Source organism: Spermophilus citellus, assembly GCF_964194105.1.
Source record: "Spermophilus citellus genome assembly, chromosome: 9".
In the NCBI taxonomy this organism is placed as follows: Eukaryota; Metazoa; Chordata; class Mammalia; order Rodentia; family Sciuridae; genus Spermophilus; species Spermophilus citellus.
In genome coordinates, this window is record NC_138191.1 from 133,517,367 (window position 1) to 133,541,244 (window position 23,878).

A 23,878-nucleotide genomic window follows, 5' to 3' on the forward strand; every position below is an offset into this window, starting at 1 on the left:
CCCTCTGTTGGCCTTTCTTCAAGAGTCCTGATTAACCATGGGCCCTTACCTTTCAGACTGTAAACCACTGGCCTCAGAGTCTGACCCTCATGAAGGGTAAACACCCCTGTGCCAGGCTTCCAAGGCTAGAGACGTAACAGATGCCTGTGAAAAGAGGCATCTCATCTCTTCTATAAGCGTGCTTTATGTTGGAGACCCTGCACAAGGCCTTCAGCCACTAGGTTAGGATTTTTTTAAATATTTTTTTTGGCGGGGGCTGGGGATGTGGCTCAAGCGGTAGCGCGCTCGCCTGGCATGCGTGCAGCCCAGGTTCCATTCTCAGCACCACATACAAACAAAGATGTTGTGTCCGCCGAAAACTAAAAATAAATATTAAAAATTCTATCTCTCTCTTCTTCTCTCTCTCTCACTCTCTCTTAAAAAATTTTTTTTTTTTTAGTTGTTGATGGACCTTTGTTTCATTCACTTATTTATATGTGGTGCTGAGAATCAAACCCAGTGCCTCACACACATGAGGCAAGCGCTCTATCACTGAGTCACAACCCCAGCCCAGGATTTTTTTTTTTTAAAGAAGAAAAAAGCCCCAAAGATAGGATGGGCCGAAGATGAAGCCATATAACCTATAAATGTTGTGAGAAACTGTGGATCAGGCTCAGAATTTGGAGTTTGTTCTCCTCTGGGCCCACCAGCGTAAATAAAGTGGAGACTTCCCCGAGTGCTGCTGTGAGAATTAAATGACTCTACATGTTCACAGTGTTCAGACCTACGGCATGTATTACTCTTGGGTATTTTTAAGTACCTAAATGGGAATGAGCATTATTATATTTTTTTAATATATTAGGGATTGAACTCAGGCCCTGTAGCATGCTCGACAAGTGCTCTACCACTGGGCACCCCAGTCCTTCACAGTTTTTATTTGAGACAGGGCCTCACTAAGTTGCTCAGGCTGGCCTCAAACATGTGATCCTCCTGTCTTAGCCTCCTGAGTGGCTGGGATTATAAACACACATACTACTGCACCCAGCAGGATGAATCTTAGGACAAATAGCCCATTAGTAAAATAACACGAGAGACCACCATCCACCCCTACTTGGGTGGAACAGCTTCGTGGTAGGCAGCAGGTACTGGAAGCCGTCTCACCATAGGAGGGGGCGAGGGCAGAAAAGAATGCAAGGGAGTCTGGAACAATCCCCGCGGCAACAGGTCAGACTTGGGGGCTTTGGTGTGAGCTCATGTGCAGCTCAACGTAGACAAGGAAGTTACACATGGAAATATCTAGAGATCTGAGTATCTGCAGGGGTGAGTGAATTACGCACCAGGAGAGAGATCTGGGAGCAGAGAAGGGAGATGGGGAATCAGAAAGGACACACAGGATGTCACCTGTGGGGGAAGACGAAGCAGGAAGCAGATGACGGGGTGTTCCAGCGGAGGGGAGCTGAGCCTGGAAGCCGAATCACGAGTCCCGGGGCCACTCTGGCTCTGGACTAATCACAAGATTATCTCAGTGTGCCTGGCAGGGAAGAGGTGGGGATCCAGCAAAGCCAGCCATGGTCAGGCTGAAGGAAGGGGCACCTGGAGGGCCAACCAGTGGGATTTGGGAACCACTTGGCCATCAGAAGCAAGGAATCTGGTGTCCCCACAGGTCTATAATGGGGTCAATGGGGAATGGTTTGGGGTCTTGGAGGCAGGTTTGGGGAGAAGATGATACAATTTTTGGACATGCTGAGAAAAAACAGCTCATAGAATGTGTCTAAAGGGAAGCTGGCCATGCGGTCTGGAGCGCAAGAGTAGATTCTGGGGGCACCCCAGCCGTTTGTCAGCACCTACTGTGTGCCAGGCACTGTTCCAGGTTGCAGGTGCAGTGGTGCATGCCTGTAACCCCAAGGACTCCAGAGGTTGAGGCAGGAGGATGGCCAGTTGGAGGCCAGAGGGACCTTGTCTTACAATAAAAAATAAAAAGAACTGGGCATACATCTCAAGGGTAGTGCACCCCTGGGTTTAATTCCCAGTACCAGTAAAAAAAGAAAAGAGAGAAAAGTTTGAAGGCTCATCTACAATCAAAATGAGAAAAGGACACTTTAAAAGAAAGGGATCTTGCTATCTAGGAAAGATGTAGTCACAGATTAAATGCCAGCCCTTTACGCTGGACAGATTCTCCTTTGTGCAGCCTGAGTACACTGTGCTGCTTCCATAGTGAGAGGACATCAGGAGCAGCGGGCAGTGGCTATTTCCGTTCTGGAAGGGCCTGTGGGATGTGGCATTAGTGAGACAGTGTGCCGTCTCCACATCTCTGTTGCGCCGTCATCTGCACCAAGGTCTGTCCCTGGGTGCCTCGAAGAGTGAGGATTGAGGCGGCGGAGCACACGTCCCGCTCCCTCGTGCGCACAGGCCGGGAGGTGGTTTCTCTCCTCCACACACAGCTCCTCTTCTCCCCCTTCCATCCGCTGAGACTGCGCCTGTCCTCCCACATTCTGCTCAGCCCTGGGACACCAAGGGATGCCCACTGTCACCGACAGCGTGACCAGCAAGATAAACACAACCGGCCTCCCGAAGCTCAACCAGACCGTCCAGGGAAACCCAGCTGGGCGTCCTGCTCTTGCAGGGTCAGCTGAGACCCCCGCGGCCTGGCCAGAAATGCGGCCTCACTATGAGAAGGCCATGCATCGGCCAGTGAAGGCCGGCAGTGCTTCAAGGTGTGCTGAGTGGGCTCTTGAACAGGAAGCCCGGACACCTGCCTGACGGCACTGTTCTTTGCACATAGGAGGTTTGGGTGGCTGGGGGCACAAAGGGATGGTGGGACCCAGGTATCTTACATTTCTTTTCTTTTTTTTTTGGGCGGGGGAGGGTACTGGGGATTGAACTCAGGGGCACTCAACCACTGAGCCACATCCCCAGCCCTATTTTGTATTTTATTTAGAGACAGGGTCTCACTGAGTTGCTTAGCACCTCTCTTTTGCTAAGGCTGGATTTGAACCCACAGTCCTCCTGCCTCAGCCTCCCAAGCTGCTGGGGTTACAGGCATGTGCCACCACACTGGGAAGGTACCTTACTTTTCTTAAGTTTCCTGGATAAGATGAATGGGCTCCCTCTACCATGTGATCCCACCATGATGTGCTGCCTCAACACAGGCTCAAAAGCAACAGGGCCAACCAACCATGGACCAAAATCTCCAAAGCTCTGAATCAAAATAAACCTTTCCTCTTTTTAAGATGATTATTTCAAGTGTTTTGTTGTAGTAATGGAAAACTAACACAAGTATTAAATAAGTCAAATATAATGTGTGTGTGTGTGTGTGTGTGTGTGTGTGTGTGTGTGTGTCTAGGGATTGAACTTGGTGCTTTCTACCACTGAGTTATATCCCTTGTACTCCCCACCTTTTTTTGGTACTAGGGATGGAACCCTGGGGCACTCTATCACTAAGCTACACTCCCAGCCCCCCACCAACTTTCTTTTATTTTTTGAGACAGTGTCTTACTAAATTGCTGAGATTAGCCTTAAATTTGCAATTCTGCTCAGCTTCTCTAGGAGGTGGAATTGTAAGCCTGCCCTTTTTTTTTTTTTTTTTTTTTTTTTGAGACAAGGCCTTGCTAAGTTGCCCAAACTGGCCTTGAACTTGGAATCCTCCTCCACGCTCAAAACTCCTCGGTTTTTGTCTTACCCACAAAACGCAGAATTTGCCCCAATGCATCCGAAGAAGCCTCTGTAGAGAAACCACACAGGAGGAGCCCCCGAGGTGCAGCCACGGCCTGACTTGGTTTTTGAAACTCCTCATTTCTAGAGATAACCTTGTCCTCCTTTGGGCCACTAGGGAGCTTTGGGCCACTAGCTGTTGCGTGTCACTGGCTACATCAACACACATTTTATCAACCCTCCAAGCAGAAAAGACTTCTGGGGAAAGTCATCAGGGTTCAGAGGACAAAAGAGTCATAAAGCCAGGCCGACCCAGAGGACAGGTGACACAGCAGGCTGGTCAGGTTCCAGTGGAGAGCAGGGCTCAGGTGTCACCTGGGAGGCAGCACACCTGTCCTCCAACCTAAACAAGCATGGAGAGCACGGGGTCAGGGACGAGGACCCCTCCGCCCACCCCACCCAGGGAGGGGGTAAGTGTCCATGCACTGTCCTTGTCCCTTTCCCAAAAAGGGTGGGGATCTTGGAGGGAGGTGAAGACCCTGGAAATACTTCTAGCAGGGAGGGTCAGGGGTTGCCTGCCCAAAGAGACAGTGCAGGGAGGCAGCCCCCCGAGGTCCCCTGCTCAGACACAAGCACAGTGGGACGAGTCCAGCTCCCGAGGTTCAGGAAGACTGGACGGTGCTGGACATGCCCCCTCCTCACACGCAAGTCCTGCTCCCACCCTCAGGGAGGTGGCCTCTGAAGAATGCCCGGATCCGGCCCCTCTCCTCCTGCCTGGTACTGGACTCAGGGCTGTGGGCAGTCAGGCAGCTGGTGGCACACCACACACACCGTGGAGTGGACAGTTGGTCCAGGACCCTGGTTTCTTGGAGCTCTGAGAGACAGTCACAGACCTGGCCTCAGTCCCCCTGCCCACTCCTTGGACTTTGACCCTCAGGCCATGCGCCCGCCCACAGCCCCAGCTACTCTGGAGGTGACAACCACCCTGGAAACTGTGCCACAGGCTCCGGAGATGCCCGATGTCCTGAGGGCCTGTTCTGGAGCCAAAACAGAGCAGGTGGCCCCAGGTCCCGCCTAGGCTCCTTCTGTCTGGAAGGCTAGTCCTGCTGCTGACCCCCGGGATCAACCCAGCTCTCTGCTCAGCAGGCACCTCTCAAAGAGGCCGTCCCTGTCCACCTGCTGAATAGGGCCCCAGCCCATGGCCTCTACCCCATCCCCTGCTCTGTAATCCTCACAGCCTGTCACTGTTGGGAATTCACGCATTGTCACCTTCTCTTTTCTGTTCTTCTTTCCTCACCTCCTTAGAAAGGGAGCTTCAGGAGCAGGGCCTCCCTGCAGCCCCCCGGCTCCATACGCCATCCCCTGGGCTGGCCCAGGGCGAGCCAGGAGGTGCTGAGCTCTGTCTTCAGGGAGGAGACAAATGCCTGCTGTGGGGAGCAAGGGATGGGGCCTCAGATCTCTGAGGAGCCTCAGCTGGGACCCCCTCCCCCACCAGCCACCTCCTCCCACTTCCTAGGCATGGCCCGCATCCCCTAACCCCACCTCTGGTCCCAGGCGGAGGGAAGTAGAGGCCACACCTCCCTCATGCCCACCCCACAGAGGCCTGGTGGTCCCAAGGAACAACCCACAGTCCCTGACCTTGGGCCTCGTCCCCCACAGCGGCTGCAGCCCACGCTGGTGCTGGCCACGCTGAGTGCAGCCTTCGGCTCCGCCTTCCAGTACGGCTACAACATCGCCGTGGTCAACACGCCCCACCAGGTGGGCACCAGGTGGGCACCAGGCGGAAGGGGGGTGGCGGGGTGAGCAGGCCCGAGGGCGGGAGGTGGGAGACAGCAGCCATCTGTGACTGTGTGACAGTTCCTCCCAGGACTGTCATCCAGGATCCGGGGGACCTGGATCATCTCCCTGGTCTCCTTGGGTCTCAGCTCCACTGCCCTCACCCGGGAAGGCCACCTGTAGATGGCAAAGGTAACGGGTCAAGAACTGAACTCCGGCATTTAGAGACTGAGACTGGAGCCAGGAGAAGCACAAGAAAAGGAGAGAAGGTCCTCGTCCCGTGGGCGAGAACCTGAGGGTACAGTGTCCCTACAGCTGGGCAAGGCAGAGAGGGTCGTTCTGATGAGGACGAGAACTGGCCCTGGACTTTGACCTTGTGGAGGGCACGGATGCACTCAGTGTGGCCAGAGAGCAGCAGGGATGAGAGCCTGGCACAAAAACCTGCGTGGTGTGGGCTCAGGAGGCAACAGTGGGGTGAGGCGCAGGCGGTGAGAACAGCACTTTTGAAGGGGTTTTGCTGGACGGGAGGGAGAGGCAGAAAGGAAGCTGGGTGGCAGGTGACAGTGGGGTTTTGGCAGGGCAGGAGTCACATTTGTATACTGATGGGGCATATTGTGGAGAGGGGAGACCAGGCATGCAGGACAGATGGGGACTGTTGCAGAAAAGACACCCCCGAAGAAGTAGAGGGGACAGGGTCCAGCACCTCAGGAGGGAGAGCAGGTAGACTTACTGTTCCCCAGTACGTGAGTTCTGCAGGGTTTGGGTATTTTTTGTGTGTTTTTTTTTTTTTTTTAATCGATGTCATTAAAAACTGGATACAGCAGCATGTACCAGTAGTCTTAGCTCCTAGGGAGTCTGAAGTAGGAGGATCACAAGTTTGAGGCCACCTAAGGACCTTAGCAAGACCCTGTCTCAAAGTAACATAGAAGCGACTGGGGGAGGGGCGGTGGCCAGGGTAGAGCCCTGGGTTCAATCCCCTGGACCAACAAGAAAAAAAAAATATCAGACTGGGGGTGGGGCTCAGTGTAGAGAGCTTACCCAGCACATGGGAGGCCCTGGGTTCCATTCCCAGCATGAATTTTGAAAAATCAAGGTCATAAACGTAGCTGCTGCTCTGTAGGTGGTTCTGCGGTACCTATATGTGTGTGTAGGAATTACTTACATGTAGATATTACATAGAGAGAGAGAGAGATTGGTTTACTTATGGATATTACCATTGATGAAACATTTTTTTCTTTCTTTTTCTGTTCTGCAGCCCTGGGGATTGAACCCAGGGCCTTTCACGTGCTAAGCAAGTACTGCACCCCTGGCCCTGGGTCACCTTTTCTGAGTCACTTTATTGCAATTAATGCTCACAAATTCTTCCTGTCACTGAAGAGATGAGAGCTTAAGCTGGTTATCCCATTTGCCCAAAGCCACATAATTAGTTGGCATATTTTCTATGTTGTCTCTGGCAGAGTAAGGCTCTGAAAAATGGGTTGTTTATAGTGAATTTTAACAATATTGCATGCAATCTGGTTTCTCATTTCACTCCATCGCACAGAAGATCATTTTCTTCTCACCAGCAGAGAATCACTGAGTGACCTGCAGACTTGGCAGACACATCCCTCTTTGCGATGACAAAGGGCAGCTGAGAATGCTCAGGGCGTTCTTTCTCTTTAGTTGCATATTGGGTTGTGGGCGGGTCGTGTTTTCCAGGTCTTCAAGTCATTTTATAATGAAACCTACTTTGAGCGACATGGAACATTCATGGATGAGAAGGTCCTGCTGCTCCTGTGGTCCTGCACTGTGTCCATGTTTCCTCTGGGAGGCTTGTTGGGGTCCTTGGTGGTTGGCCTGCTGGTTGACAGGTGTGGCAGGTAAATAGAGGGTATGCTGTCCTACATGAAATCCAGGTCAGCAGACCCCACTGTCTCCTGGTGACTGTGCACCTGGGAGGGACTCCATATGACCCTGAAGATCCAGAGGTCAGAAACCACGTCTCCCCTTTGCCACGGACGTCAGACTCACAGGTCCTGGCGGGGGCACAGCCTCCCCCGTCACCCGCCCCAGAGGCACTGCCGCCTTTGAGAGCAAAGTTTCCCTTGGTACTCAGCTTGGCCTCGTCAGCACTTCCAGCAGGAGTTGGATAAGTGCTACTTGGCTGGGTCTCACCCTGCACTCGGGTGACTGTGGCCCCAGGTCTAACAGGCGCAGCCTCTCTCTGCATGGCCTCGCCATGTGCTGTCCTGACACCTGGCATCAGGCTGTGTCATTCCACGTGCCAGGGCCTCACATCTCACTGGGAAATGGAGCCTCAGTCTTTACCCTTTGCTCAGACTCACTCCCCTGCCTGCCCAAGCCCAGGTGCTGCACAGACCCCGCTACACAGATAAGGGGACACACAGGTCAAGGTCCCCAGGAAGGAGGAGCAGGAGCCGGGTCATGGGTCGGGGTGGAGGCACTGCATGTGCTCAGGCCTGCTCCTTGGAACTCACAGCTGCACTTGGACTTGATGTGCCAAGTAGGCGGTGTGGGGGAGGGAGAGGAACACCCTCCAATGAAAACTAACACAAACAAACAAAAACATAAAGAAGAAAAAATAGTGGTGCTGTTTCAGGTATCAAAGAAAATATTGTTGGTTGGCAATTATCTGTCTCTGAAGGCAGGACCCAGGGGCCTCCCCTGCAAATAGTCAATGAACAATTACTCGCCCTTCCTGTGCCCTCAGTGAAGAGCGCACTCAGTGAATTCCAAGTGTGCCATAGTCCACTCGGTCTTGCAACTCAGACTGGGCTGTTCTCACCTACCCCAAGAGCGGCTGGACTGTTCTGGAAGCCCAGGCTTGCCCTCCACTTCCTTGTCTGGACCCCCCAAGCCAAGGCACCTGGGCGGTGGAGGAGACTTGAAGAGGACCTCACCTCTGCAAAGGAGATTTTGCAGATGAGGAGCCCGAGCCTGGAGGTGGGGTGGAGCTGGCCTTGTGAGTGGGGTCCTGATCCCCAGAGTCCCCAGAAGCCAGCAGGCTCCTGATGGCCAAGAAGGGAGGCAGTGGAAGAAAGGTGGGGCCAGGGTAGACTATTTGTTCTCCTTGAGCCTCTGGGAGCTCTAGGGGGTGCTCTCTTGGTGCTAGGACAGTCCTAGGGAGTGAAAAGTGGCTAAAGAATTCAGCCTGCACACTGCGGATCCCCAAGAGTCCATGTCTCCCCTTTGCCATGGACAGGCGTTGACTGTTGCAGGGACCTCATCAGCCCTGCTCCCAGGGCAGAGCCACGCCCCTTTGGCTGCTTCACTCAGGGGCCTGTATGGATCAGGGCCCTGAAAGGCAGCAGCAGAGTGTGGGAAATGACAAAGGCCAGGCAGAGTCCCTCCAGCCCTAAAGAGGAGAGAAGGGAGGGAGTTGCTAACACCTCTGGAGGCAGACAGAGAAGGAAACGGAAGATAGCCCCCAGCGCCAGGCCAGCCGGCCAGCACCCAGCCAGGGAGCGCGCGTCCTTCCCTCTGGTCACTGCCCTGCACTGGCAAAACCCGAACCCCAGGCAAGAGGCAGAGGACCCGGGCCCTTGGTGCAAATCTGTCTGAGACATGGAGCAGAGTCAAGAAGATGGGATGGTGGCAGGGACCTGCAGGGTACATCCCACTGGGCACTCATTTTCAGATGCTGTCTCCCTCCATGTCACAGGCTGGTGGCTTTCAGCCTTAGGAGGGCTTTAGAGATCATCCAGTCCTACTCTGCCCCACCTGCTGTGGGAATCTCCCATCCAACACTCCTGTCAATCATCGCTTCTGGTCTAGGAACCACCAGCAACAACTTGAATTCCACCAGAGACAGGAAGCTCGCCTCTCCTCGGGCAGCTTATTCCTTCCCAGGAGCTATGATGGTTAGGATGCGCCCCCCCCCACTGACCCCACATCTTCTTTCCTGGGGCTTTGGCCCAGGTGTCCTTGCCTCACCTTCCTTCCCCTCTGACTTAGTCAGTACAAGAGGTTGTGACAAATTACACAGGGAAACTGAAACAACAGACGTTGATTTCCCAAGGTCTAAAGGCTGGAAGTCCAAGCTCAAGGTGCCAGCCCAGAACCTGCTTCCTGGCTGTTACAAGTCTGCCTTCCTTCTGTGTCCTCACAGGAGGGTGGAGCGGGGGGCGGGGGGGGGGGGGAGAGAAAGGGAATGAGCGCTGTCTCTTGCCCCGTCCCCTACCCCCACAGATGGAACCCAGGCCCCCAGACCCCAGATACACTAGACAAGCCCCTGAGTACGCTCTCCCAGCCCTGATGGTACTAATCCCATTGCCAGAGCTCCCTCATGACTTAAACACCCCCACTTTGGGAGTGAAAGGCTGCAACATGAATTTGGAGAACCCTTGAGTCCCCTGTCCCACCCATCAGCCTGTTCTCAGGTACATTCCCTGCCTCTGAAGTGATGGCCCGGAATGCAGAAGCTGGTGTCCAGAGCTCCTGATGTGACCGTCCCTGCCCTCTGGGCACTGCTGTCTTGCAGAAAGGGAACGCTGCTGATCAACAACATCTTCGCCATCCTCCCCGCCATCCTGATGGGAGTCAGCAAAGTGGCCCAGGCCTTTGAGCTGATCATCTTCTCTCGAGTGCTGGTGGGAGTCTGTGCAGGTACCTGGGATGGTGGCCCCAGCCCCAAGCAGGGTTCAGTGCACCTGTCAGGGGAAGGGCTCTGAGATAACACCATGGGCCAAGGCTGGGGGCAGCGGGTCTGGGTCTCGCTGGCTCTATCTGCCTCTTTCCCCTTTTGGGGCAAACATCAGGCTTTCTAGGTCCTTTCGTTTATTTAACAAAATCTTCTCTAGGGGAGGATCGTTAGAAACACAATTTACTATGAAATACAAATGAGGGTTTATAAGGCATCTCCCAAGGAAGATGTACAGTTTAAACCAAGGACAGGGATTTCAAGCAAAATAAATGCAAAATGTGGAATCTCAGTCACCAGATGACAAGGTTTCTTAACTACAGTAATTCTGTTACAAGTGTGTGTGTGTGTGTGTGTGTGTGTGAGATCTGTGCTTTAGAAATATCAGAAAATAAATAAAAGCAAAAGTTATATCTCAATCCCACATGAAGATAAGTCCTAGGTAAAGGTAAGAGTTACCTATTAGCCCTGGGAACACACAGAGGCCTAGACTTCTCCCCTCTAACAGGAGGCCCAGTGGGCAGCTATACCGCTATATCCTAGCAATGTCCCCAGAGGGGGTGAAGAATTCTGGGGGGATTTTGATATAAGTCTAAACCAAATAGTCAAGGTTGGCTTATTTGCTGGGCATAGTGGTACGTGCCTATAATCCCAGCTAGAGAGAAAAGAAGAGAGGGAGGGAGGGAAGAAAGGAGGGGGGGGCACCAAAACTGGCCTATTTCCAGCTCAGTCACAGAGGCGCTGCCCCCTGTCCAGGGCTCCTGCGTCTCTGGAGGGTGGCCACCGATCTTGGCCTGCCTTGATTTTCACTTTGCCTGAACCAGGCATCTCCTACAGCGCTCTTCCCATGTACCTGGGAGAACTGGCTCCCAAGAATCTGAGAGGCACCCTGGGAACGATGACGGAGGTGTTCGTCATCATTGGAATCTTCCTGGCGCAGATCTTCAGCCTGCAGGCCGTCCTGGGCAACCCCACAGGTAACTCGCAACAAAGTCAGAGCCGGGGCCTCAAGCGTGCGGAGCCCGACTAACGGAGCAAGTCAGGGGAGGCCTGGGAGGTGACCCAGATGACCACCTGGGCAGTGTGCGTGGGTGATGGAGACAGGCCGTGCTTGGGAATGAGAGGACAGACTCAGAGACCAGCCAGAGTCTTTGCTATTAAAGGGAGGAGAAAACCTGAGAGGCAACTGGGAGGGGAAGCTTGGTGGAGAGAAGAGATTTGTTTTCAAGCTGGGAAAAATATCAGCATATTTGGCTGTTATGGGAATAATGCAGCAGGGAGGGACATGGGTGCAGGGTGCTCAGGGTGTAGCCCCCATTACCGTGACGTGTATGAAGGTGGCACCTGTAGATATTTTCTTCTGGTGGCTTCTATTTTCTCAACAAGGTCATTACCTGAGTGTGACCATGGGGGAACATGGCTAAAGTCTGAGAGAAGGAAAAAAGTATGAAACAGTCATGGGGAGGGTAGACCAGAGAACAGACCAATAAACTTGGCTAGAAGTGTTAGACTTGGCAAGCCAGTGTCAGCAGCGCCCAGAACACAGTGGAGTCTCTTTAAAAGCTTTTTGAATGACCCAGATCACACAAGAGCCACACTTTTTTCCCCCCAGTACTGGGGATTGAACTCAGGGCCTCACACATGCTAAGCAAGTGCTCTACCACTGAGCTACACCCTCAGTCCATGAATCTATGCTTTGTATTTTCCATGATATCTTGAAGGGATTCGACTAAGAAGTCAGTGGGGGGACCCATACAGGATCATTAGCAGTGATTCCCAAACCACCGCCCCACAGCTGAAAATTAAACATTAATTAGAGTGGTGTCGCAGGCCTGCAATCCCAGCAGCTCTGGAGGCTGAGGCAGGAAGATCACAAGTTCAAGGCAGCCTGGGCAACTTAGCAACTTTTTTTTTTTTTTTAATGTTAAAAAGAGCTAGAGATTTAGCTCCAGTGGTGGAGTGCCCCTTGGGTCCAATCCCCAATACTGCAGGGGAAAATATCAATTAAGCCTCATCCCCAGGTTTAAATGGACACCATTCTGGCTACTTGTCTTGGCCCTGGAGTGCTCTTCCGCCCCTCACCACTCCTCACTTTATCAGTAGGTGTTATCACTCTTTATCTTACTGTTAAGAAAACCAAACTCATACACATCAGGGGCAGCCCCCCAGGAGGCAGCCGGGACCCTACCCACATCTTAGATCTCAGTACCCCTGCCTGGACCCAAACCCTGGGCAAGGGGCAGGCACAGCGCTGAGTCTGTCCACTCCCCAGCCCCAGCCTCCAAGGACCTAGAGATCATGTGGCTTCCAGCCTAAAGTTAGGGAAATGATGCAGATCCATTTTCTCTAGGGCTCACATTTTCAGATCATATTCTAGAACTAAGATGATTTCTAGGATGGTTGGAATGAATAAAACTCATGCTTTTTTCAATTGCAGTCGTTTTCTCCATTCTTAATATGGAACCCCTTTGTGGGTGGGCCCGTGGCAGCCACCTCTTGGCAAGGACTTGCCCGTAGTCCTTGTTTCTCAGTGGGCAGAGGCCACTCAGAGTCCAGATGTGGCCTGCGGCCAGCTGGGGCTGCTGCAGGCTCTGTGGCCCCGCGTGGCCCCGTCGAGCGTCACTTCCTTTCAGGCTGGCCTGTGCTCTTGGCTCTCACCGGGGTCCCCGCGCTGATACAGCTCCTCTCCCTGCCCTTCTTCCCCGAGAGCCCCCGCTACACCCTGATTCAGAGAGGAGACGAGGAGACCGCGCGGCAAGGTACAGAGGCGAGAGGCCGCTCCCCGAGCCCTCGCGCCCCTTTCCCTTCCTGCCCCAAGTCCCCCAAAATGCCTTCCCCGTCAGCTCAAAGCGCTCAGCACGGGGTCTGGCTGGGAACACCGTCAGGGTCACAGTCAGGGTCACAGGTTCCGAGCTTGAGCCCCGTGCAGGGTGGCAACTGGGGCGCGGCCACCATGTTGGGGACCTGACTGGGTGCCAAGCGGCCAGCCCAGAGTGGGCCGCGTGGGGACGACCCGCGCTCCCGAAGCCTGGCGCGCCGCGCACGTGGTGGGGCCGCTCTGCTCTGCAGCTCTGGGGAGGCTGAGAGGTCGCGCCGCCGACGTGGAGGCCGAGATGGAGGACATGCGAGCGGAGGAGCGCGAGGAGCGCGCGGGGGGCCGCCTGTCTGTGCTCAACCTGTTCACCTTCCGGGCCCTGCGCTGGCAGCTCATCACCATCCTCGTGCTCATGGCCGGCCAGCAGCTGTCCGGGATCAACGCGGTGCGCGGGCACGTGGAAAGCGGGGCGGTCCGGCAGGGAGGGATCTGCGGCCTGCTCTAGGGGCTTCCGGCCCTTGAAAGCCATTTGAGTCACGGAACATGCACGAGTGGCTTTGTTATTGCCACGTGCAAAGCTCAGCTCTGCCTCCCAGATGGATGGACGGAGACTTAACAAGCAAAACCCGGGCAGACACGTCCAGCTCTGGGAGGGACAGCCGCACTCGGTCACCAGGGCTTGTTTCTTTTGCAAGTAACAAGACCCCCCGGAAAGAGATAAAGCAAAATCAGACTTCATTTACAGCAGGTGGGCGCCACTAAAGAAGGCCAGCCAGGCCGCAGGGCCCCAGGAGCCGCCCTGGAGCGAGAACAGCAGCTGTCTTTTAATATTCCCTGCTTTATTTTTCTCTTTTCTATAGAACATTTTTCTTTGCTTCCCAGTCCCTAAGAGAAAATTCTCCTACCAGTAATTCTTTCCCTTCCTTTTTAAAAAATATTTTTTATACTTTTATTTACTTTTATGTGGTGCTGGGGATGGAACCCAATGCCTCACGTGTGCTAGGCAAGCGCTCTACCACTGAGCCACAACCCCAGCCCAGTTCTTTCCCTTCTGTGGAAGAGATCAGCCAGACAGATCCAGAGCCCTGCCCCCACTCTCAGCATCCAGCCAAGGGTAGGTGGCGGATCCAGCCTGGCTCAGGAGCAGCCTGGAAGCCACTCGGCTGTAACCATGTGGCATCATGGGGACATGCTTCTTTTGCTGTAGGTGTATTTATTGATGATGTGGAGGGTCACTTCTAGAACCACCGTCAGAGGTTGAGTGGGAGACCCAGTTGATGTTCAAGGGAAATGTCACTGGTCCTTTGGGATCCGAGGTGTTCAGCAAGTGATCTTGGGAGTAGACAGCACAAACGGGAGCCACCAAGTGGAGACCAACATGAGTGTCTTTGGAAGTTTCCTTTGTGCCAACAACCTGGGGACTTTAGGGGGATGTGTCTCCCACTCACACAGACAAGCTGAACTTACAGTTGGCTTGGCCCCAAATAAGAGATAAGTCACTGTATGTGGTCTGAGCTTATAGAATAGCAAAGGAACGTGGGGAGGAGTGCTTAGAGGTCCTGGTGGTCCACTCGCATTTTATAGTTGCAGAACCTGAGCTCAGAGAAGGATTCGGCCACCCTCCATCCCAGGAGTCCTAACTTCACCCCCACCGGCTGTCTCCTTCTGACCCAACCCAGGCTTTTAGGACTGTTTGTTGCTTGAGGCCAGAAGGTGAAGCCCGGGGCCTGGATCCCAGGCCTCTCCTCTCAACTCTGAGTTTGTGTTTTAGATCAACTACTATGCAGACACCATCTATGTATCTGCTGGCGTGGAGCCTGCTCACTCCCAGTACATAACCTTGGGCTCCGGCCTTGTCAATATAGTGATGACCATCATCTCGGTGAGTGACGGGGAGTGACCTCCCCACTGCAGCGTGTCCAAGCAGTGCCTCCCAGCAGACAGGCACCCCACCAGGGCCAGAAAAGTTCTGGTGGCCTGTGTCACATATTAACTACCTGTGTGACCTTGACCAGGCAACCCAGGTGTCCTTCTTTGTAATATTGCCAAACCTACTATTCTCGTGTGGTGTTTGTTGGCAATATTGTCATTTCAGAGAGTAATTGAAAACCGGAATCCCTCCTGCCTGATCAGCTGCCTTTTCAAAAGTGCTCTTTGGTAGCGAGAGCTTGCCTACAGACACAGGATCTAGGTTGGATCTCCAGCCCCAAAACAAACAACAAAAAGGGAAAGGACCAAAGTGCCCTCACTCAAATAGAGGATGGTGACGGTCCTTAACCTAGACCAATCCCTGATGGGTTTACTCCTATTTCTTCAGTTGTTTTTAGAAAGTTATTTATTATATAGCTGTATTTCTGCTCAGGTAGTTTAAGTCCCAGTCAATCTCGGGGGATATGGATTGGCAGGAGGGAGAAGTTCAGGAGCAGAGGAAGAGAGGCTGGCAGGAGGAAGAGTCCCCGAATCCCCTGCCCTGGTTCAGCTCCAGGCCCTGCATGGTCAGCAGAGGGGCCCACCACTGCCAGTCAGGGAGGCCAGACAGGAGCACAGTGGCAGTCCTAATCTCCTACGGAAGAAGTTAGAAAGGTCAGCTTCAGATTCTGTGCCTAGTTCCCAAACACTGCCCTCCAGGGCACGCAGAGCTCTCTGGCTGGGGTTTCTCCAGCAGGGTGATGGGGAGAAGGTCCTAGTTAGGGCTCTTTATCTTGAGGATGCAAGATAGAGCTTGCCCCAGAGGAAAAAGGGAGGGAACAGGGAAGGGCTTCCGTCCGCACACCTCCCCCTGCCCCTGTAATTCTCGGTGGAGAGGAGAGGGGCGCATCCTCCAGGAACCAAGTGGGAGGGGCAGCTCCTCCAGAGCAGCAAGGGCCCAGGGGTCAAGGCATCAAATCCAGAAATTAGGAAACGTGCTGGCGCGGTAGGAGAAGGAGAGCAGGGAGCCGAGATCTACTAGATGGGGGGGGGGGGGGAGGCCTGCAGAGGGGTCCAGGGCGGGAGAGGAACGCACAGGGGTCAGCCAGCATTCCGCGGGGTGGAGAGGAGGGCTGCACTCTGGGGGCTGAGGTCAGCTCGCAGGGACTCTGGGCGTCCCTCACTGCCGCTTCCTCTGCAGGCGGTCACCGTGGAGCGGCTGGGGAGGCGGCCCCTCCTGCTGGCCGGATACGGCATCTGCGGCTCCGCCTGCCTGGTGCTGACCCTGGCGCTCCTCTTCCAGGTCTGGCCCCTTCGGTGTTGGGCGGGTGGGGGACCAGGGCGCGGGTGGGAGGTCGGGCAGCTCGGCCCCTCCCACCGCTCGGCGCGCTCAGGGACAAGGACTGTGTACAGCCCCCTCCTGAGATGAAGTTCAGGATGATCGCTCCCCGCATCCGCCCAAAAAGAGCAACTCCACAGGTGTCCTCGCTCAGGAGGACAATTACAGTCCAGCGTGTGTTTCTGTATGCAAGGGCCAGCGCAGGGCGCGGGGAAACACCCGCCAACCAGGACGCAGTCCAGGAAGCCATCCAGTCCACGGGCAGCGCGGGGGCGGGATGAGCCCGCTGGGCTCCACGTGGACACCGGGCAGGAGAGAAAAGAACCCCCACCAGAGCAGGAACAGCACCCCGGACAAACCAGAGGCCCAGCGGGAGGGAACGCGGAGTAGGACCAGTCCCAGGCTCACTGCGCTGAAGGCTGTCCCGGGGCACCCAGGGCAGAGCGCGCTTCCTCTCTGGAGCTCAGAGTAGCCTGGGGACCAGATTCGCTGAACCTTGAGAGGACACAGTCACAGGGAGGGCTCTAAAGTACTCCGGGATGACGCCACAGCAAGAGTAAAACACAGCCCTGTTTCGGGAACACATCCTTCAGTTTGTGATTCTCTCAGAATACATTTTTTATCTGTTTTCTATAGAAGTTATAGAAAACAGTTATAGCTGGTATGATGGCTCACGCTGCAATGCCAGCAATTTAGGAGGCTGAGGCAGGAGGATTGCAATTGGAGGTTAGCCTCAGTGAGGCCCTAAGCAACTTAGCAAGATCCTGTCTCAACATAAAAAATAAAAAGGGGGGCTGGGGATGTGGCTCAAGCGGTAGCGCGCTCGCCTGGCATGCGTGCGGCCCGGGTTCGATCCTCAGCACCACATACCAACAAAGATGTTGTGTCCGCCGAGAACTATAAATAAATAAATATTAAAAAAAAATAAAATAAAAATAAATAAAAAGGGCTGGGGATGTAACTCCATGGTTAAGCACCCCTGGGTTCAATTCACAGTACCAAAAAAAAAAAAAAAATAGCATGACCACAATACAAAATTATTTAAAAACCATCAGATGGTCACTCTCACTGGCCTCTTGGCCACTGTTGTTTCTGCAGTAACCTTGCCACTGCACTAACCCTTTTCAAATGAAAAATACAGAGTTGGAACTGTTCTTCTCCATGACCAGGAGAAGGTGTGGAATAAGGAGATTATTCCCTAATTCAGAGGCAAAGTTTTTGTTCTTTTCCTCCTTTTCCACATCATCCTCTCTGTAATAATTTCCTCTCTCAGAGGAGTGTTAATGTTTGTGACGTGGGCTGGGGAGGGGCTCATGGTGCAGTGTGAGGCTCTGGGTTGGATCCTCAGCACCACATAAAAAATAAACAAAGTTATTATGTCCATCTATTTTTAAAAATTGTTTAGTTGTCAATGGACCTTCATTTTATTTATTTATATGTGGTGCTGAGAATCGAACCCAGGGCCTCACACACGCCAGGCAAGCCCCTGCCACTGAGCCCCACCCCAGCCTTCCTTCTAGGGTTTTATTTGTAAAGTGCCAAGAGTGGTGCTCGGCACGAAAGTTCATCAAGGGCAGGTTGTGCCTCCGGTGCCATCCCTGAGGAGAGATTTGGGCAGCTTCTGGAGCCAGAATGTCCCACACCTGTCCTCGTTCTTGCCCGAGAACCCTTGAGGGCTCTGTGGGGCCAGGATTCCAGCGTGACGACTCCCTGTGGCAGGAGGGTGGGAACGCAGGTGCCCATTTGCAGCAAGGGTTCTTGGCCTGAGGCCCAGATGGCCCGCCTTTCCTCACAGAGCACAGTCCCTGAGCTGTCCTACCTGAGTGTCATCTGCATCTTCGCCTACATCGCGGGACATTCCATCGGGCCCAGTGAGTACCCGCAGCTCCTCCGCCCCCGCCCTCTCGGCCTGGCTATGGAGCCGGTGCTCACTAATTACTTGCTGAATGAAGAGCGTCCTCGGTTCACAATGTTTGTGCTGTTCCCTCCACCACGCCCCTCCGTTCCTGTCCAGTCCACCCATTCTAAAAGGCCCCCAATCCAGTTCACGTTTATTCATTCAGCAAACATTTTCCAGTGCCAACCAGTATCACACTCAGACCAGTGCCTCACTAGTGTGCGGCTCCCAGAGGTACCCAGACCCAGGTCCAGACCCAACAAGGAGAGGAGCCCGTGCAGAGGGGACTCATACCAGCCAGATCCCAGGGCACCCTGACTTGTCCCAACCCTCCATATGCCATTGGCCTCCGAGCCCACCCACAGTCACCTTTCTTTGCTCCCTGCTGACCTCCAGCTACTGAGCTGCTGTAACCCCACATCTGCGGAACAAGAGCTTCAGGCCCCCACATGGGCAGCCATGGAGCCTCCAAGCTCCGTTCCTGTGTGCCCTCCTGAGAATCGAGCCTGAGGAAATTTGCCTCCTAAGACCCTAGTGACATGCCCCATGGGGTCTTCATTTGGGAAGCACCATCCATAAACCAAAATGCAGGCGCTGTGTGTCCAGAGATCACCTGGACACACACATCCAGGGAGGCCCCACCTAGGCTGCTGGAGCCCTGGAGATGCAGATAGCAGCGTGGCACACAGGGGTGTGTCAGTGAGCCATTTGGCAGGAAGTCCCCCCACCCCACCCCCCTGCACCTCAAAGGTAGAGAAGGCACCTAGTGGGGGAGGCGCTGGTGTATGTAGCCCACCTTGGCTCCAGGTCCTTCTGTCCCTCCCTGCCTGATGTGCCCCCCCCTGGGGGGTAGCCATAGGTGCCAGCCATGGGAGACCAGCTTGAGGGCTGACTGGACATTTGAGCAGGGTCCTGACAGATAACACCCTCACCTGCACCCACGGTGGGCAGCAGATCCCCAAGGAAGGGCCCCTGGCAGGAGTTCTGTACCTAAGTCCCAAGAGCAGCTTTGTTCTGGGGCTTTGAATTCTCTCCTGGTCTGTCCCCTGAGACTGCATCTTCAGCGGGACCATTCCTTCTCCCTGCTCCCCCAACGGGACACTAGTTGGAAGAGGACAGAGTCCTACGCCTTGTGTGTGCAGAGCCGCAGGTGGCGATTAGGAGAAAATATGGGACAAAGCTCCGCAAGGGGGTAACGATGAACAGGACTGAGAAAAAGACTTGGACAAGGAAAAGGGTGGCCAGCAGGCGCGGCCATTCCCATACGCGCCACAGGGGGCAGCACTAGGGAGCCCAGGCGCTCCAGAGCGCACCTGCTCCTCCTCCGGCCAGGGACGTCCAGAGGAGACGACGCAGAGCAAGGGTTTGAGAGAATGGGGCTCCTGGGAGGGGAAGGCACCGACTCACGGGTCTCTGCTCCCAAGAAGCCTTCTGTCCACTGCAGTATTGCCAGCCTTAGCTGGGCACCGTGGGCTTCTGTGCTCTCCTCTTTGGGTAAAGGTGGGGTCCTTTCTGCTCCCCAACCCAGCAGGGGCTGCCCACACAGGGGCCTGAGGGCGAGGCCAGGCCAGGCTGTGTCCCGCAGGCCCTCGGGGCCTTCTGACCCTTCTCCCCTGCGCCCACCCGCCCCTCCAGGCCCCGTCCCCTCGGTGGTGAGGATGGAGATCTTCCTGCAGTCCTCCCGGCCGGCTGCGCTCACGGTGGACGGGGCTGTGCACTGGCTCACCAACTTCATCGTGGGTTTGGTATTCCCGTCGGTCCAGGTGAGCGGCCCCTCCTGCCCATGTCCAAGCCACCCTGTCCCCCCTCCAGGGGTCAGCAGGGGCACCAGTGAGTAGGCAGAGTCTCCTCTTCCACCAAGAACACCTGCCTGTTCTACAAGGTGGAGGCAGCTCTCAGAGCCTCACGGGAGACACCCATGTGGCCTCCCGGCTCTAAACATGCCCGTTTCCCCAAGCCAGGATTTCAGAGGGGACACCCATACACAGCTTGGGAAGGGTCCATAGCTTAGGGTCCCTGGTGGGTGAAGTCCAGAGGCAATGGAGAGTGGGCTCCTTCCTCTGCTTCCAGGATGTGCACCAGCTCTGCAGCCCAGCACAGGAGGGGCCCAGAGACCATGAAGTCACTGTTGTCCACAGGCTAAGGGCTCCTCTCCAATGTCAGGAGGGACCCTGTTTTCTAGCTCTTTCACTCCTCTAAGAGCAAACAAAATGGCCCTGAGGAAACTGCCTTTTTACTCAGAGGGCCTGAGCAGGCCTGCCCCCCTCCCGCTCCACCTCCTCCGTCTTCTTGATCTCTTGGTCCAGGAGGCCATCGGTGCCTACAGCTTCCTGGTCTTTGCTGGCCTCTGCCTCCTCACTGCGGTTTACACCTATGTGGTTATTCCTGAGACCAAGGGGAGAACATTTGTGGAGATAAACCATATCTTTGCCAAGAGGAATGGAGTGGAGATTCCAGAGATCAAAGAAGAAGTGACTGAGGTTGGCCCTCACATACCCTCTGTGCCTGCCAAGGAGACGGCCCTATAGTGGCTCTGCATGTCACCCATGTGCCCATATTCTAGGCTTCCCTCTCTGAGAAAGGGGTCTCCCTGCCTCAGGCCCCTGGAGAGGCTGAGTGGCTCTTTGTGCTCCCAGTGCAACTGGATGACTTTGGAAAGCATGGTCCTCGTTTAGTTAAGAAGTGGTCAGCTTCCAAAGCTAATGCTGGGAGCAATGACGTATGGCAATGGGCAGGAATGTGAAGATTGATTGGTAAGATTCAATTCTCTGGGTCTACATTGGTGCGCAAACGTAAATGATATACGAATGGATTTTTTTAAGTAAAGCTTTGCAAGTTCAATGTAGTAGTCAGCTTCATACTACTGTAACAGAATGCCCAAGGCAATTAGCTTGTAAAGAGAATAGGTTGGGGCTGGAGTGGAGCCATTAGGTTGGGGCTGGAGTGGAGCCATTTCAGAGCATGCAGGAGACCCTGGGTTCAATTGCTAGTCCTGCAAAAAGAGAGGGAGGAGCTTCATTTTGGCATACAACTCTGGAGGTTCCAGTCCAAGAAACATTCCCATGACTTTGGGCCTCTGACTTGGGTGACATGGCATGTCACCGTGGGAGCACTCGATAGAGCAACAGGATCCAGGAGACTGAACAAGGCTGAGTCTGGGGTCCCACAGTCTCCTTCCAGACCCCCCAGTAACCTAAAGACCTCCCTCACCCCAGCCCCACACCCCCATCTTTGAAAGCCACATAGTATCATTTCCACCAGCTAGCTCGTCTCCAGCTCCCACCCAGGTTGGCACGGGGGAGAATTAGGCTGCATCTTTGAACACAGGAGTGTCAAAAAATTCGCCTGACAGTTTAAAACCGCCACAAGATCTTTCTTTCGATCCCAACTTTTTCAGCTTTCTGTCCCTGTGACCAAATACCCAAGACAAACAACTTAAAAGTCAGAAAGGTTTATTGGGCTCATGGTTTCAGAAGCTTCGGTGCACAGTGTGTTGGCTCCAGGGCTTTGGGGACTGTGGCAAGGCAGCCCCTCATTGTGGGGAGCATTGTAGGTAGGGTACATGTGCTCACCTCCTAGTGACCAGGAAGCATGGAGAGAAAGAAGAGACCAGGATCCCAATGTCCCCTTCAAGGACACATCCCAATGACCTTCCTTCCTGGAGGCCCACCATCTCCCAGGAGAACCCTGGGCGGGGGACGAAGCCTTCCACAGTGAGCCTCTGGGTGTTTAAGGTTCAAACCGCAACATAGTCTGTGGCCAGTAAGTCACTCACCTCTCTCACCTCCGTTTTCCGCGCCTCTAACTGGAGCTTGCATCCTCTATACCAGGTGCGAATGCTACTGCCAGCCTCGGGGGAGGTTTCAGGATTTCTGTTACAAGGCATGCCCATTCCAGAGCCCTCGGTGGGTCCTCTCCTCCTGTGGATCCGTACAGCGCGGGGCCCAGGACTGAGTCTTCAGAAGGTCCAAGTAGCTCTGGTGTGTCCACCAGCTTGCCCCCGCTGCTGTGACAAAATGTCTGAGGTAGACAACTTGTGAGAAGGGAAGGTTTGTTCTGGCTCGTGGTTTCAAAGGTTTCAGTCCATGGTCAGTTGGCTCGCTGCTTTGGGGCTGTGGGAGGCAGCATATTGTGACAGGGAGCACATGGGGGCCATCATGTGGGCCAGAAATCAAAGAGAGAGACAGGAGGGCCAGGGTCTCCATAAGTCCTTCAAGGGCACACCCCAAATGACCTAACTCCCTCCAAGTAGGCCCCGCCTCTTAAAGGCTCCTCCACTTCCCGGCAGCGTCCAGCTGGGGACCAAGCCTTTTACTAATGAGCAGCGGGGTAATCTCAGATTCAGCCATACCCCAGTATCTCATTCAGGGATCCCAAGAGCACATGTGGCTCTTCCCCAGCAGGACTCCTCCTCCTAAATCCTATGCCCCATTCAAGGTCTTCTCCACCAGCCTCTTCCACGGTCTGTAGATGGGCCTCCCCTAGAGAGGAAATCTAGTCTCCTAGGACTGGATCCTGTGGATGGTTCAGAAGCAAAACAACCACACACCACTAATGGCTGTGTGAGTCCAGGCTCATCCAAATAAATTTGCCACTCCTTGGAGAAATACAGAAGACGTCTGGCGGCCTCTGGTGGATGTGACGGAGGAGAATCCAGTACAAAGTAGAATCAGTACCCTGGCAGGATAACCAGGGGGTGTGATGGACAACTGTGTGTGTGTGTGGTTCTGGGACTGGAACCCAGGGCCTGGGGCAGCACAGGCAAGTGCTCTCCCACTGAGCCACGCCCCCGGCCCCACGGGGAGCAATTTTATGCCAATAAATCTGACAAATGAAATGAAACGAACAACCTTTTTGAAAAGCAAAAGGTGCCAAAGTCCACTCAATAAAAAGTAGATAAAATGGCTAGTCCTGAATCAATGAAAGAAATTGAATTTTCTATACATAAGCTTCCCATGAGGTGAAAGAAAACACAGGCCCAAATGATGTCACTGATGAATGCTACCAAAACTTTCAGGGGAAAAAAAAAAATGATACAAATGGGATGCAAATTTCCCCAGAAAATTGCAGAGGAAGGAGTACTTCCCAGTCGCTCCGTGAAGCCAGCATTACTCACACCAAAACCAGACTACAGACAATGTAAGAAAACTACAGATCCGCGTCCCTCGTGAGCATGGGTACAAAATATTGTCTATGCAGAGACTTGTACTAGTGTGCCCAGCAGCCTCGTCTGTCAGAGCCAAAACACTGGACTCAATGCAAAACACACCAAGGTCAACAAATGTACCACAGAACTGCACTCAGCCCTAACCGGGCGTGGACCACTGGCTCACGCTACGGTGTGGACAAACCTCACAGTGATCACGTGGAGTGCAAGGAGTCAGACCAAAAAAAATAAAAATAAAAATAAAAAACCTGCATATCGTATTATTCCAATTATATGAAATTCCAAAAAACAATGTAAACTGATCTGCAGAGTCAGGAGATGAGGGAACCTTTGGGGTGATGGAAACGCTCATTAGGTTGAATGCGGTGACAATTCCATGGATCTATATGTACGTCCAAACATCAAGTTGTGCATTTTGAATGAGAAATGATTAATAAAAAATATTTTAATGTGCTTTTTATCAGTCCCCCTGCAGCGCTGGGGTTGATAACCACCCTCTTGTTGTTTCCCAACAAGAGGCAGGACACTACCACTAAGCTCCACCCCTAGCCCAACTAAAAATATTTTTTAAATCCAGGTCAGCAGACCCTACTGACTCCTGGTGATTGTGCATGGGAGGGACACCATATGACCCTGAAGATCCAGAGGTCAGAAACCACATCTCCCTTTTGCCATGGACGTCAGACTCACAGCCAGTGCCTGGACTT

The 23,878-nt window shown here is 53.8% G+C and overlaps 1 protein-coding gene across 1 annotated transcript; it reads left to right on the top strand.

The window, feature by feature from the left end:
- Positions 1 to 4,043: 4,043 nt before the first annotated feature.
- LOC308655601 (solute carrier family 2, facilitated glucose transporter member 7-like) lies at positions 4,044 to 20,532 on the top strand (the record flags this gene model as incomplete). Its single annotated transcript, XM_081305653.1, has 12 exons — positions 4,044 to 4,100; positions 5,290 to 5,388; positions 7,105 to 7,265; positions 9,887 to 10,011; positions 10,870 to 11,022; positions 12,679 to 12,804; positions 13,115 to 13,305; positions 14,632 to 14,742; positions 15,970 to 16,071; positions 17,903 to 17,978; positions 19,640 to 19,767; positions 20,311 to 20,532. 12 exons carry the CDS (start codon positions 4,044 to 4,046, stop codon positions 20,530 to 20,532), a joined length of 1,551 nt encoding a protein of 516 aa, XP_081161779.1.
- Between the last annotated feature and the right edge of the window lie 3,346 nt (positions 20,533 to 23,878).